This window comes from Mus pahari, chromosome 6 (assembly GCF_900095145.1).
Source record: "Mus pahari chromosome 6, PAHARI_EIJ_v1.1, whole genome shotgun sequence".
In the NCBI taxonomy this organism is placed as follows: Eukaryota; Metazoa; Chordata; class Mammalia; order Rodentia; family Muridae; genus Mus; species Mus pahari.
The window spans coordinates 18,930,754-18,946,571 of NC_034595.1; the positions used below are offsets into that span (position 1 = coordinate 18,930,754).

At 44.0% G+C, this 15,818-nt stretch overlaps 1 protein-coding gene across 1 annotated transcript in view; it reads left to right on the top strand.

Moving 5' to 3' along the window:
• The first annotated feature begins 11,131 nt into the window (after nucleotides 1–11,131).
• Nucleotides 11,132–15,818, top strand: part of Pappa (pappalysin 1) — a 229,112-nt gene continuing 224,425 nt past the window's right edge. Inside the window, exon 1 of the mRNA XM_021200408.2 lies at nucleotides 11,132–11,541. Within this exon, the coding sequence (XP_021056067.1) occupies nucleotides 11,136–11,541 (406 nt within the window). The 5' untranslated portion in view covers nucleotides 11,132–11,135. The remainder of the gene's footprint in view (nucleotides 11,542–15,818) is intronic.

A 15,818-nucleotide genomic window follows, 5' to 3' on the forward strand; every position in this document is an offset into this window, starting at 1 on the left:
GCTGCTCTTGAAGAGGACCTGAGTTATGTTGCCAGCACTCCTGTAGTCTGCCTCACAGTTGCCTGTAACTCTAGCTCCAAGGGATCGAGCACTCTCGGATCTTCCTTCTGCACTCGTGGAGTCAACTCTCACCCCCCAACACTTGCATGGGGCTTAAGAGGACTTGGATCCTATCTCATCAAAATCCCTTTGATTCCACTCTGTATTCCTTATTTCCTGTTCCCTAACCCAGGAAAGGAGCTACCGGACAAGAGCATCTTCTTTCTAGTTCTTCCTTCCACAGTGGACATAAGTCTATGGATTCCGTGACACCTGAAGTATGTCTCTTCATGTTTCTTCATTCTCCCAGAGCATGAAAGTAGTGGAGAAGCAATAGCACTGTAGGGAAGAGAGGCAGAGGTAGGGAAGAAGGAAGAGAATCTCTGAGGACCAATTCTTGGGACTTACTTCCTTATCTGTTGTCCCAAGTAAGCAAGTCTCATTCTTCACCAGTGATTGTCACCCCGTGCCCATTGCAAAGACTCTGTTTCCGTTATCAAATGGAAACAGGAAAACAACAACAAAAGTCAAGACTAGGATGCCAGCTACCAACACCTGGGCAGCACAGTTGCCAATCATGTTAGTGCAAAGATTGAGTAATGAGACCAAGTTCACTTGCTGAAGATGTGTTTCCTTCCCCTGATGCTTGTGAGACATTCACACAAACGTGCCTTCCAAAGAAAATGACAATTAGGTATAGCAAAATGACACAGTCAGTCCTTAGTCCCTATGATGTCTGAAATTGAAAATTAAAGAAGAGACTAAAGGAGTGCAGAAGGTAGAGGAAGACAGAGAAGAAAGGAGAATTGGAAGCAGGAAAAGAAAAGGATGAGAAAACAGAAGAGAAAGTAAGGTGGAGAAATTAAAAAAAAATTGAAGAAAATTCTCTCACTTCCTCTCACTGAATGCAGACTGAAGATGAGCGAGTCTATTTGGGGGAGCATGGAATCCTCAGGACAAATATCTGTGGTTTGAATTGCTCCTGGTGTGTAACTATCTTTCTATCACTTACAGGCTTTGATTGTTGCTATGGACTGGGTGTGTTGGGAGACAGACACCTCTCCCAGACAGCTGCATCTCTGAGCGCATCCTCTGTGCCAGGCTCTCTGCCAGGGGCTTTACTGCACTATCTCATTCATGCTTTACAATAACCCAGCAAAGGAGGTAATTTTAAGCCTATTTACAGATGAGGAAATGGAGAGCAAGAGAGAGCTGAGGTAATTTGTCCAGGGGCATGTATTTTGTAAGTGACATAGCCAGGATTTAAACCCAACTTGTTTTGCCCCCAAGCTTGTTTCTAAGACACAAAATCCCTTCTCCAAGTCCTCACATCCTACTTGGCCAGGGAAGACATTTACATAAGACTGCAGAGCTTGGGTGGCAGGGGTGTGGATGTGGGGGGAGGGGCTGTAGGGGGTTGTTCTGCAAGAATCTACTTCTGTGTGGACATTTTGACTGCACTGAATTAAGTCATTTTTTTATAACCACAATCCATAAGGAGAAGGTTACATTAGTTCATTTCCCAGAACATGAACGTGAGGTTCAGATGATGGGGGCCATAGTGAGGGGGCGTTGGCAGGACTGCTGCTGCTTACATTTCTTGGACGTTTGACTTGGACCTAGCCAAGAGATTGAGGCGATGTTGGTGTGCTTCCGAGTTTCCGATGACTGACAAGAAAGGGGATAGGTAGAGCAGACAAGCACAAAATCTCTGTAGTTAAGTAGCTTTATCTGAAATCCCCGTGTAGCAGCCTGTGAATCAGCTGGCCTCTTCTAGTAAGCCTCAGGCTCTCTGGCAGGAAAGCATTGCTAAGACAGTTGCTTACTTCTTGTGAGTAAAGTTGATGGGTTAAGGCCTAGTGTATATCCATTGTGAAGTGCTTCTCTAACACCAACACTTCTTGATTCTTAACCCATGTTCGTTAGTATTATTAGACATGTAATCTTAGGGGTATGAGAGTCATATTTGTATCTTTCGAATTCCATCTAATACCTGGCACCTAATGGGTTACTAATAGCTATTTCTCAAGTTAGAAGAAGAGTTCCCCATTTGCCCTGATTTGAGGATGCTTCTCAGGATCTGAGAAAACTCAGTATAAAGACTGTCACAATTTAGATGACTCATACTAATTGACCATTTTAAACAAACCATATCCTTGGTGCATTCTGACTCATTTACTCCTCAGAAATGCTAAGCAATAGAATTTGGTATTACTGACCTCCTTTAACTAACAAGAGACCTATGACAACTCTGTCTGACATGATCATGTAGTAGTACTTAAATTCAGCTTCTGTGAACCAACTATAGGCACTGAGCACTGCTCTCCCGAAGTCTCTCCTTGGAGTTTGTTACCTGGTTTCAGGTGAAGATGCTAAATTAGACACAAAGTGGTCAATCCACTGTTGGCTTCCTTTTTCTCTTTTGTCTTCCAGAGGATGTCAGTACCAGCGCTCCCATTCAGAAGGATGAATATTGTGAATCAGGACATGAACATTAATTAATATTGCCTCTGAGAATATACATATAAGAATGCCCCAGACTGTTTAGGTCAAGCATTTGCAACCATTTGTTACCTGAAGTCTGGCTGACCAAGGCTGTCATGCTGAGAATCTTACTTAACCTTGGATTACATTTGTCCTCAAGATTTAGACATCATTCTATACTGCCCTGGAGAATGATAGATAATGACTCTAGACTACTGAGAATTGAGGGGAATTACCATTAGCATATCCTCTAGAAGTCGTTATGGGATTCTCATTGGAGTCAGAAGAGTTACTGCCCATTCCATAAATAAGCTGTGAAATATGTGTGTAAACATGTAATAATATTCAGATTCATTCAATAACTGGAAGAACAGAGAAGCTGTGAGACCCAGCCTTACAGAGAAAAATAAGCCTAAAACAGCAGTTACACCAGGGCATACTTTTAGCTCTAAAACCAGGGGATAAACAGTTTTCTACCTCCATAGTTGTCTCACAGTCTTAAAAGGTAAGGTAACACTAGAATTAAACAGTAGTAAGAAAATAGACAAGTAAAATAGAACCTGTATTTGCCTCTTACAAGATGTCAGTTTAGCACACAGTGAACACTAAAATATATGCAAGTATGAATTGTCATCTCTCATCACCACACTATACAATTAGAACATATGAGACATATACAGCACTCCTCATATACTAGGGTCAATGTTTAAGGCCACTGCTGTCTACTAACCATTCGAAATTAATGTTTTAGAGGGTGATGATAAAGCTAAGTGGTGAAGTACATGTTTAATATGTAAGTGGTGAAGTACATATTTAATATGCATGGTCCTCAGTTTCATCACAAAAATATATTTAGGTAGGTAAATTAAAAGACAGAAAATAGAAAGACAGACAGACAGACAGACAGACAATGATATATATATATATATATATATATATATATATATATATATATTTCAAGTCCATCATCTGTATTCTCTTGGAATTATGTGGTTAATTTTCTCAACATTCATTTTGAGAGTATTTCCCATTCCCATTATGGAGGACTGGTGATTACTGGTGACTATATTAGTGAACTTAAAGGCTCTCTTTCTGCACCACATGTCAAGTTATCTAGAAGAATTCTCTACCTCTGCAACTTAACAAATGGACTTTAAAGACAATGGAATCTGAGCTGTGGTTGTCAAAAATTCACACAGTGCTCCAAGGTTATTTTTTTCTTCTCTATAAAATGGAAATAGTTCTATTACCTGCTAATGGGACCTATAAAGAATAAATAATATAATATATAAAACACTCATTAAATAAAGGCAAACAACATAAGAATGAAAATTATCAGTCCACACAGCTATCTAGACTTTTACAAAATGTCATGTCTATGAAAGTCAACGATGTTACATAGTTGTTGAATAAACGGGCATACCACCACCATTCAAAGTAACACAGGTGGCATTTCTGTAGAATGCATAATTGTTTGAGGGGGCAGAAAGCAGGTTGGAGTAGTTTGGGCATATGACTTTAGGGAAGCCTTTTCCCTGTACTTATAAAGAGAGTTCTCAACTTAAAATACTTTTGATATAAACAAATACAATTATCCTGGTATGATATACATTAATATCTTTCTCACATGGCATCTATCTACAATTAGGTTCACAGGACAAGAACAGTAGAGATATACAGGAGACTGACTGCTTAGCAATGAGAAGTGACTTAACTTGTAGCTAGAAGAGAAGGCTTACTAGTGTGGCTTTGGCTTTCCTCTTCTGGGCTTTAAGGAACGGAAGGACTCCGTAAAAAGTGATCTGAGCATGGCCTCCTTTATTTGAAGTCACACACAGCAGGAATTGTATGCCACCAAATGCTCACTGTGCCCTTAGTTAGCATAAAACACAGAGGGCACACTCCATATGGAGTAGCAAAAGGCACAAGATACAAGTCTCAAGTCTTATCTTCAGGAAGGTTAAAATCTAGCCTAGAAAGGAAAACAGGAGCACAGAGCAGTATAACAGAGAGAAGACTCAGCGGTCCCTAAGTATGGTTTGTTTTAATGGTTACAATGTTACTGAGATGGTCCAGGGGGAAGCATTTGAGTTAGACATTTGGTCTGAACATATATCTTATAGCTATGTGACTTGGATGAATTGTTCCTGCTTCTAAATGCAAAAGCATCCTTAACCGGGGCTGGGGGAGCTAATCTAATTGAGTTGTGAAAATTCTGGATTCGGTCATGAATAAGATGCAGAAAAGTCCTGACAAGTCAAGATCCTAACTGATGTAGATTGAGTTTATCAGAAAGCATTGCTGGATTCGCTTCACAGGGAAACAGCTTCACCAAACCAGGATGAGGTCAATGCCTGCCATCTCAGTTCATATAAAAAGTGGTCAGTTGGATGGGGATTTTTGAATCTCTGGGGAGGGGGGGGAAGGGTTGAAAGCTTTGTTCATTATGTGACTCAAGGTTCTTCTTTTGTGTTTGTCCTGGAATTAAGCAGAAGTTATCCAATATTCCTCTTGTGATCAACAAAACAGGGCCAAGTGTACCAAAAGAAGAGACTGCCCCTTATTGCCGAGGAGTTCTGATTTCTTAGGAAGCTTCCCTTCCACTGTATGCTGGAGGAATTTCCCTGGTTGCAGTTCAGAACAATAGAAAGATAAAGCAGGATTAAAGGTGGGTCAGCCCTGTAGTTAAGACTGTGAACTCTGGAGTGGGATAAGTCTGAGTTCAATGTGTCATAGAATTCAACAAACTTTTTATTCTGGGGAAAACAGTATTATTTTAAGTTTCATTTATTTATTTGCAATAGTAGAAGATCATGAAAATTTATAGACTATAGTTCTAAAAAATTAAATACCATAGTTATGAACAGGGACTACAATAATGAGTTATTGCTACTAAGAGAAAAATCAGTGGAACTCAGATAAATGATGTTTTCTACAAACAAGAAGCTAAACTTAACTGCTAATCAGTGGTTTTTTTTATCTTCAACTTTAATTCTCAGCTTAATAAATGTTCTAGGTACCTGAGAGAAGCAGAGAGTGTTTTTCTGTATAAGCCAAATGACTAGGGTTGGAATCTAGGAATTTCTGTTTCAGCTTCTTATAAACTAGCATGAATAACTAAGAGTGGGTTCAGATGATTCTACAGCCACTCATTTCGTCATCAAAAATAGTTCAGGAATGAAAATAGGAGACACATCAGGACTTCAAAGTCCACATTCTCACAGATTAGGTCCCTCGCCCCATTTTTTTTTTTTTTACCTGTACATGGCACAGACACTATGATCACTAAACCCCTTTCCATGTGATGGTGAGCTAAGAACAGTTAGTGCTAAATTACTGTTACTACTAACAATAATTTAAATAATATTTTAATAAAGATCTTGGAGATACTCAAATTATATTGATCTGACACAAATTTTATTTTTTAATGAAATTCAAGAAAATGGAATTGACAAGTAACCTCCTGAGCAATTAAACTGAATTCATAGCTACCTTCTAATCTTGTAAAGAATAAAAACCTAGTAGTGAATATATTATAATCATTATTATTTTAAGTGACATACAGTAGGCACTCAGTAAGGGAAAGTCATTATCACTGCCAGAACTCTATGAAAACATCCCACTACTGCATGTATGTTGCACAGTGCAATGCAGCTACTGTTAGGGCAAAGATGAGGAAGCTGCTGTGTGCAGAGTCTTCACTGACATGCCAGTTCACAGCAGAGTGCTACATGATAACCATGATAGTCTTAGTTCATCTCCCAGCATCCCTATGGCGAGTGGACAAATGAAAAATGTGATTTAAAAGCAGGACACCTCTTATGAGGTCTCTGAACTTGGTACACAATGTTACACCTGAATCAAAAATGCACTCTACTACCCAGTTATTACTCCTTTACCTTCCACCCTCCCTCCCTCCCTCTCTCTGCCCTTCTCTCTTTCTCTTTCTCTCTCTCTCTCTCTCTCTCTGTCTCTCTCTCTCTCTCTCTCTCTCTCTCTCTCTCTCTCTCTCTCTCTCTCTCTTCCTCCTTTCATCTCCTTCCTCTTCACAACCTACTCCCTCCCCCCTCCACCACCCCTACCCACACCCCATTTAACTTCCTCTGCAGGCCTGCTATAAGTATTTCCCAGGAAGGCTCCAATAAAAGCAATTTACTTCAAACTTACTATAAATATAAGCTGTTAAGAGAGTGGTTGCTGAACTCTTTTTATTTCATCCCAAAATCTGTATCTATGTTATCTCAATTGAAAAGCTAGTAAACATCACTGTGGATGGGGGCAGTTGGATTAGATATTCCTCATGAACCAAGTGTCTTTATGGAATAATGAGTGGCACTACAGAATAAGCTGCGTTATATTCTCTCTCTCTCTTTTTTTTTTTCATCAGTGATTTGAACAAGGTGTTACATGAGCAGAGGAGCACTGAGCTCTGTGTTTGAGAAAGTACAGCATAAATGCTTTGAACCCTGGAGAATCCCAGGACTCTGGCAGACAGGTAACCAAGCATTAGTTGCCTTGGGGACATGCTGGTAGAAATTCAGTAGAAGTTTTAGGAGAGCCCAGAGGAGGGAGCCCTTGGGGGGCCTGTGTGCCTAGTTAAAGTTCTCTAAGCAGGTGACTGAATTGACCCTTGGAAGTTCTTGCCCTTGATACTTCCTAATCTTGGCAGGAAGACCTAAACAGGGCATCGAGAACAATGCAAGATCCTATCTCACAGGTTCTACAAGAAGATAATACTGCCTTAGAAATTCCAAGATGAGAATAATTTACTGTCTGGGAGTAAAAAGATAGTGTCCTGGACGTAGAGGAAAGTGGAAAGAGAAGCCAAGTGGCTGTTAGATTTAAATCTACAGAAAGAAATATGGGAGACCCTTTACAGAGAAGCTAACACGATGTCACACAATACACTAAATTAATCCTCACAATAGCACCACGGTATAGCCACTAAAAATCAAAAGCTAACAACTTGCTGAAGGTCATAGGAACCCAGGTCATGGTGACTCCAAAATCAGTATACTTTGGACCACAATTTACCCATTTAAACCCATTTATGTCTCAAAAAGTGTTACTGCAATGTAACTAACTTCCATAGAACACTGTAGCCTTCTGGGCTACATATAGAGCTTTCAATTACTTCCAGACAAGATACATGTTGAGGGAGTATGTCCCAATGATTAAAAGTACAGAATAAGAAGGGGTTTGCTACCAAAAGTATCCTCAGAAACTTTAGGGAGGCCCTGAGAAGGGAACCAGAGACTGGGTAGCTATGACAAGACTAAATGGGATCTACTATCCCCACAGTAGATTAGTAGCAGAGCTATCATGTGGGAAGCACTGAATTCAGTTTCTGGTACTATAAAGGGGGAGAAATGGAAAGATAAAAATGAGAAAAAAAATCACAAGAAACTACATGATTAACAGGAGAGCACATGATGAATCATTATTTTAAATGTAAGCCAATACAGAGGCCATGTGTAAGCCATTGGTTTGAATGGCCTGCGGTCCACAGAGTACAATTTATCCATGAGACTCCAGCATAAAAACGAGCAAATCCATGTGCATGCAGAGTAAGAGTAGTCTCCAAGACAGGCGAGGGGAAATGGTAGTTATATGATTAAGATTTTATTTTACTTATTTATTTGACGGAGGAGGTAGACTCCACGGATCATATGTGGCAGATAAAACACTAGAATTGCAAGAATTGAGTCTTTTCTTTCATCATGTGGGTCCCAGGAATTCAACTCAGGTTAGCAGACTTGACCTTTTACCCACTGTACCATCTAGCTGGCCAATAATTATACATTTAGTAATATGTTAGTAAAAGGTTTTACCAACCATTCTCAATGCATTTAGGGATTGGGGTCAAAGAGCAAAACAACCTATAATATCTATTCTTTCCTTTCCTCCACTTTCAGAGGGGAAAAATAATTTTTTTTTATTTAGAGACCTAAGGAGCACTTTGACTTTGATGGAAACAGAGGAGTGCATGGTGCTCATGGACAAATTCTACAGTTCAGGAGGTTTTGTACTCAGAATAAGCTGTAAAGTATACAGTCTCACTACAAAGAGGTCTGAATGGAAGGTTACAGGGAAATGGCTCAGAGGACGACAAAGTGTGTGTGTGTGTGCATTGGAAATTGATGTACCTCCTGTTTCATTCCTGTGGAAAGTAGATGAAATTCTAAATGTCTACAAATACTAAAATTATTGTACACAATGGCTTAAAAGCCTCTGGAAATACAGTCTCCAAATACCTAATTGTCATAACTGAAATGAGCAGTAGTCATGTTCCAAATATCATTTGAAGGGGGTGGGGGTGTTCCAAATATCATTGGGGGGGAGTACTGAATGACAGTGTTTATGCAATTCATCCCCCATCTTTTTCCTTCTTTGCAGACAACCTCCTAGTTTCTATAGGTGAATCAAAGTTGTAGACAGTGAGAGATTTGTGGGGGAGGGGAGGAGATTTTACCTATGGCATTATGCACAGTATTTTTTTTTTCTATCAGGTCTCTAAAGAATGGAGGATGGAAGATGAGCATCCCTTTGTAAGTAGAGACCTTGAGTTCCAGAACTCTTATCCTGGCACTACATAGCAAGTTCTTCCCTGGCCAGGAGGACAGAAATCTGGGATAGTTGGTTTGCAGAACAGTGCCATAATCCCTGCTTACCACATTTCAGCTTTTATGGGGGGGGGGGGGGGATGGAGATCTGAGTCATCTGTCATCTTACAAATCTTTATCTATTTACCAGCAAATATGTTCCGATGGTTCTGTCCCTCCCTGGAGCATGTAGCAAAGATCCTGACTCTGAGGAAGGATCTGGAACAGCCCTGAGGATGGGAACACCACGGGAGAGCAAGTCAGTAATTAGTAGCGTCAACTTCACCTCAGTTTTCCACCATAAATTCTACCTGGAATGACATCTTTTTATAGAGATACTATTTGGACAGACTAGCAAAGAACTAATAATTTTTAAACCACCATGGCTAACTCTTTTGACTTATTAAACACTCGAGGGAAAGAGAACTGTTTTGCCATAAGGGGGAGCTTTTGAGTTCCATAAAGAGGGGGAAAGGAATGAATGAATATATATATATATATATATATATATATATATATATATATATATATTTCAGTTCAAAATGTAGATCCACAGGCAGCAGACTGCTACCTGCTTACCTGTGCTGGGGCAACATTAGGAGGACTTGGATTGATTTTTAGGCTGAAATTGGATAAATTCATATTTTCCTTCCATTTATACTCAACAAAAAGTATGTTTAATAACCAACTGAATGATGTAGGATTGTTCAGGGGCAATGATGGGGGGACATAGCACTGGTCCACAGTATCTCCAAGGGAGATGCCCTGGAAAACAGTACTCTCTGATGTTCTGTTCAATCTATACGGATTTGGGAAATGAGTTTGGTAAGCTGAAGTGTGGAAGGTTAGCATTGGGGTCTCAGGGAAAAGAGAGAACCAACTTACTACAGTATAACTTTAAGAAAAGGTGGTGAGGGGAGAAGGGGAAAGGCAAGAGAGACAGATAGAGCAAGGAGGAGGAAAATGAGAGAGGGGGTGAAGGGAGGGGGACAGAGAAAGAAGAAAAGTGGGAGAAAGAAAGAGGGAGGAAAGAAGATAAAAAAGAATCTGAAAATCAAGTTTCAACGCTTTATGTATTGTGGAAAAGGGAGACATGTAACAGCAAAGGGCAAATGAGACCCCGAAAGACAGATTTTTTTTCTCTCCTGGCCACGAGGCAAAATAAAAATAAAAATAAGGGGCGGGGGTAAAGGGAGCAAAGCAAAACAAAAACAAACCAGAACGTGTGTTTTGAGCCGGAATGCGAAGAGCAGGGAGGACCGTAAGGGGGTGTGTACAGAATTTCATTAAATTGTTACTTTAAGATTGTCTTCTTAAAAACAGAAGAAGTAGAAGAAAGAGGGGGTGGAGAAGCTGAAGCGAAGGAAAAGGAGACAAATGGCAAAGTAGAGGAAGGCTGGGTGGATTGGCCTCTCCAAACCGATTGATTGGTCATGATCCCCGCAGTTTGAACAGGGACTCATTCAATTGGGAAGGTGGAGTGCTGGCGAACAGATTAGCACACGCTTGTTTACTCGTCTTCTAAGGGATTTTTTCCCCCTCTTTCCTTTCATTTCGTGAAGAAGGAGGGAGGGGAGGGGCGGGGGGGCAGAAGGGGGCTGTGGCTTGTGTTATAAAGGACGCAAAAAATAAATAAATGAGAGCATCTTGGGGGGAGGGAGGGAATTCAGCTGATCAGTGTGTTAGAGGAGAATTTTTTTGAAGAGCTAGAAATATATAAAATAAAATGAAATAAAACAAGGAGGAAGGCATCCAGCTGTTAGAAGGGGGGATAAGGCAGATAAAGGAGCGGGGAGAGAAATTAATTGCCAACCAGGAGGAGTTGGACTGTATTTTTGAAAGGTGGGGGGAGTGGAGCACACACCTTGAGGAGGAAAGCGAGAAAGAAAAGAAAAAAGCAAGTGGAAGGGGGGCTCGCACGAGAAAGGAGGCAAATAGTAGTGCGAGCTAAAGCTGGCAGCTCCGGGCGGCGGTGCAGGGGCGCAGGGGGGGCGGGGGGGACCGTCGGACATGCGGCTCTGGAGTTGGGTGCTGCGCCTGGGGCTGCTGAGCGCCGCGCTGGGCTGCGGGCTGGCCGAGCGCCCCCGCCGGGCCCGGAGAGACCCTCGGGCCGTGCGTCCCCCGCGCCCCGCCGCTGGACCGGCCACCTGCGCCACCCGGGCGGCCCGCGGTCGCCGCGCCTCGCCGCCGCCGCCTCCGGGCGGTGCCTGGGAAGCCGTGCGCGTCCCCCGGCGGCGGCAGCAGCGGGCTGCGAGGGGCGCCGAGGAGCCGAGCCCGCCGAGCCGGGCGCTCTATTTCAGCGGGCGAGGGGAGCAGCTGCGCCTCCGGGCCGACCTGGAGCTACCCCGCGACGCCTTTACGCTGCAAGTGTGGCTGCGAGCCGAGGGTGGCCAGAAGTCTCCAGCAGTGATCACAGGTAAGGAGAAAGGGGTTCCCCCGGTCCGGCGGACCACCCCGCTGGTCTCTGCAGGCCCCTCCGGGGCTCTCTCGGATGTCTGGGGTGCAGGTGGCGGGTGGGTCTGCGGGAGCCGCTTGGGAACAGCGCAGGGACCACGGAAGAGAGACTCTCTTTAACCCATCTGCGGAATGGGCGCGCTGAGAAAGGATGCTGCCCTGCCTCTGGGGAGCTGCACTCTGGAGCTCCACGCCTGTCCAAAACCAGGAGTTAGGGACAGCTGGTTCCCCGGGAACCCACAACACTTAGGTGGTGCTGGGGATGTACAGAAGGACTCTGTCGGGGTATGGGAGGGAGGGGTACACGACCCAGATGGGTTACGTGTGAAAGAAGTGTAGGAAACGGTTCATTTCTCTTTACTTTTCCATAGACGTATTTCTCCAGTAGTCTGGCTACCCTCAAAGTAGGCATGGGGCAGGTAGTTTTGATTGCCAGACTTAGAAGTCCTAGAAGTACCCCAAAGTTGGTCTCTGCCTGAAGCTTGCCTCTGGGAACCACCCCCACCAAGATAGCCACCCACACTGCCTCTCCGGGTCCTTGCTTTTAAAGCCGGTTGCCTGTCACTCATGGCTGGGTCAGACCTTCTTAGCGCACACTCTGCCAGCCTTCCCCAGACTCAGCTGAGAAATGGGGCGCTTTTCTCTTTGGGGACTTTTATGAGCCCATACTAGATTTAAGTTCTCCCTCTTCACCCTCCCTCTCTCCCTTCGCTGCTCCACAGCAAAGCCCATAGTGAAACCGGACACTTTGCGAGGGCTGCAAACCTTCCAAACGCCTCAACATCCATTTTCCCTTCTAAATGAATCTGTGGAAATGCCTTTAATAAAACGAGGGGTGGTGGAGGGGGCGGCGCAGGAGAGAAGGAAAGTTTTGCCTCTTCTGTCTGGGAGATTCCCTCACTGTATAAACAACCTTGCCCTGTCCTGAGCCGCCTTAAAGCTATATTAGGGGTTCCCCCTTCGCTGCAGCCTGGGAGCGAGTAGAGGCTTTCGTGATCCCACCCCTTACATGCTGCTCTCAGGCAGTCTGCGGCTGTTTTGCCTTGGCACAAACCTTTCTTAACACTGCACCGACTCTCCTATTTACCCGAAGTCCACTTCGGGGGAACCCAAACTCTGCTACTATGCCAATCAAATGCATCCTCAAAGCTCCCACTTTCCAGCTACCAAAGAAGAGCGAGAATGACTACACACACACACACACACACACACACACACACACACACACACAACTGACGTCATCGCTACCAACACCCCCTCCCTCCGAAAAGGAGAGGGAAATAGAGCGCATTCACTTTCAGCTCCCAAACCCTTGTCAGCCAGAGGAGGGTACAACATGTAACGGGAGACAAGATTCAAAATAATCGTGAAGATGATGATAATTCAGGTCTCTCTCTCTCTCTCTCTCTCTCTCTCTCTCTCTCTCTCTCTCTCTCTCTGTGTGTGTGTGTGTGTGTGTGTGTGTGTGTGTGTGTTTTCCTTTTCAAAACACAGCGGTCTGCTGCTTGAAAGTGGTTAAGAGATGGGTAGGTTTGGTTTTGCTGTTCTACCTGTTGTGTGGACGATTCGGAAGGAATCACCCGAGAGAGGAAAGCCGGGGGTTGTAACTATAGTGGGTGCATTTAATATATACATACATACAAATCTTTGTCTCACGGGATTGCATGAGAGACTGGCTTCTAAGTGTCTAACTCAGACCAAGGTCTTTCTCTCTTCCTGGTCTCTGGAAGACGTACGTACGTAATCCACTCTCACGATTGTTGCAGTAAAATACTTTCATTGGATCGGAGATGCTAGGTTATTACTGTTCCTATGAAATGCCTGGCTCATTTTATGTGTAGAAATAACATTCCTCACAAAACGGAAGAAAGAGAAAAAGAAAACAAAAACAAAACAGTAAGTAAATAAATTAATAAGTAAATGGCACGACTGCCATGTAGCCCTAGAAAGCCTGGGAGCTGTTCTCCGGAGAATTCTGGTCGATTCCCCCCTCCCCTAGTTGAATCTGAGCCAGATTTGGCAGTGTGTAAACACCTGGCAGCGAGCCAGAAAAGACTTATTCGGCCTTATCCTCCACACGAAGCATACTGTGGGTCTAAAGAGAGCCTGCTTCTCCTTGAATTTAAAAAAAAAAAAAAAAAAAAAAGCAAACAAACAGAGAGGATTTTTTTCTAGAAGTACTTTTTAAATTCCCTGATCCATGGTTAAATTAGGGCTGGAAGAGACAGAACTCTGGAAGTGGGTGACAAGGCTCATCCTCAGGCTGTCTGCCCTGACCTCAGGTGCCCGGTTAGCTGCCTGGCCTCTGCTAGCTTTCTCTGGCTGGGTGTCACCACTTTCACAGGAGTCCCTGGTCACTGATCTCCAGAGCAGTCATCGCTCAGCAGGGTTTGCAACTGCTATTTCAGGCCCAGGGCTCGCTCTCTCTCTCTCTCTCTCTCTCTCTCTCTCTCTCTCTCTCTCTCTCTCTCTCTCTCTCTCTCTCTCTCTCTCTCTCTCTCTCTCTCTGTCTCAGGCCAGCCTGCCTTACATCACTAGACTGCACGACTCAATTGGGTTTCGTAAAGGTCTAATTTTACGGTGCTGTTAACCAGGTCTGTCGTCTGGCAGAGGCAGGCCTTGCAGCTCCTGGTAGGCGGGAGAGTGCCCAGATCTGCTTGCCCCTGGTTCTATTTCTGCCTGGGTTCAAACTTCACTTCATGGACACTGATTCAGACAGGCACTGAGAAAGGCAAGAAGAAGAGGCAGGGTTCTGAAGAAAACATGCCTTTTATTTTTCTGAAAGACACGGTGAATACACATACACACACACACACACACACACAGAGAGAGAGAGAGAGAGAGAGAGAGAGAGAACAGTAGCTGGTGAGGAAAATTCAAAGCCACAGTTAGAAAGTATTGGAGTGCAGGGTTCTCCTGGGTCTGCTAAAGGCTACTATGAGCTGGGTCCCTAGAGGCTATATATCAGTAGTCATTCAGGGCAATGGGAAGATATCCACAGAGGACCAGAGGGTGTGCTGAATGGCAGAGCTCTGAGGCAAGAACTAGAACTTAACCACTGACATTCCTATTCCCAGACCTCACTCACTACCTGGCAGAGAGAAGTCTCATAAACAGGCTCCTCTTATCCCATACAGGCCTACCATCCAGGTAGTATATGGTGTGTGTGTGTGTGTGTGTGTGTGTGTGTGTGTGTGTGTGTGTGTGTGTGTGTACATGTGTACATGTGTGTACATGTGTGTTTGTGCATGTACATGTGTGTGTGTTCTGACACATCCCTGCTTTTGTAGTACACCCAACAGATCCTGACCCCTGCCTGTTATCCCCAGCCAAACCCAACCATGCCTTACCAAACCTACATTATAAAAGAAACAGCAATAGACTGAGTTTTCAATGAAGCAGAGGCCCCAGTGGCAGTTACCTTATTGAAGTTTCTCCTGACCTGAAAAGTGTCCCCCACAAGCACTGCCCTCCTCCTACCCTACTCTCAATCCCCTTCCATTAGGGAAGGGTTCGAGTTCAGAAGGAGATGGGGTTTAAACGCTAGTCCTCGCAGCAGGTCTGCTGGCAGGTCCTTTTTCTTTTGTTGTAAGTGTTGAAATAAAGTTTGCTGATTACTCTCAAGAACCCCTTTCTTCCTCTCCCCTGCAGGTCATTTCTTACTTCCCACTCATCCCTTCAGAAAGTCAGGAGCCTCACCGGAAGTTCACACACAAAGCGTAGCCTTCTCTGTACCTGGCTGTAGCTCCCCATCTGGGATGCGGAATGCTGCACTCCTCCTGATGACCTGTCAGTTGCCAGGTCACCTCTGTCCTTGTCCAGCTGTGCCCTTGAGCAAGCTAGCTGGCTCCTCCTGGCTTCAACTTTCTCATCCACCAAGAAAAGACGTTGGGAGCACTTGTGTCACCACAGGCTGTGCAAATGGTGATAGAGCTTGGGGGCGAAAGGTACTTAGATGCTTAGTGGATGCTCGGCAAAGATTTCTTTGATTAATAGACAGGGTTTTCCAAAGATCTCAGGCTCTCTGGGCTGAGGGCACTAGAAAGCAGGAAGCCTTCTCTGCCAAGCAGTGTTCTTTAAGCTTGCTTTACATCTGAGACGAGACGTTTGTCATCCTAACCACCCTGAGAGGTGGACAACAGTCTCCACACAGACTACAGACACACGCACAAACACACACACACACACACACACAGAGAGAGAGAGAGAGAGAGAGAGAGAGAGAGAGAGAGAGAGAGA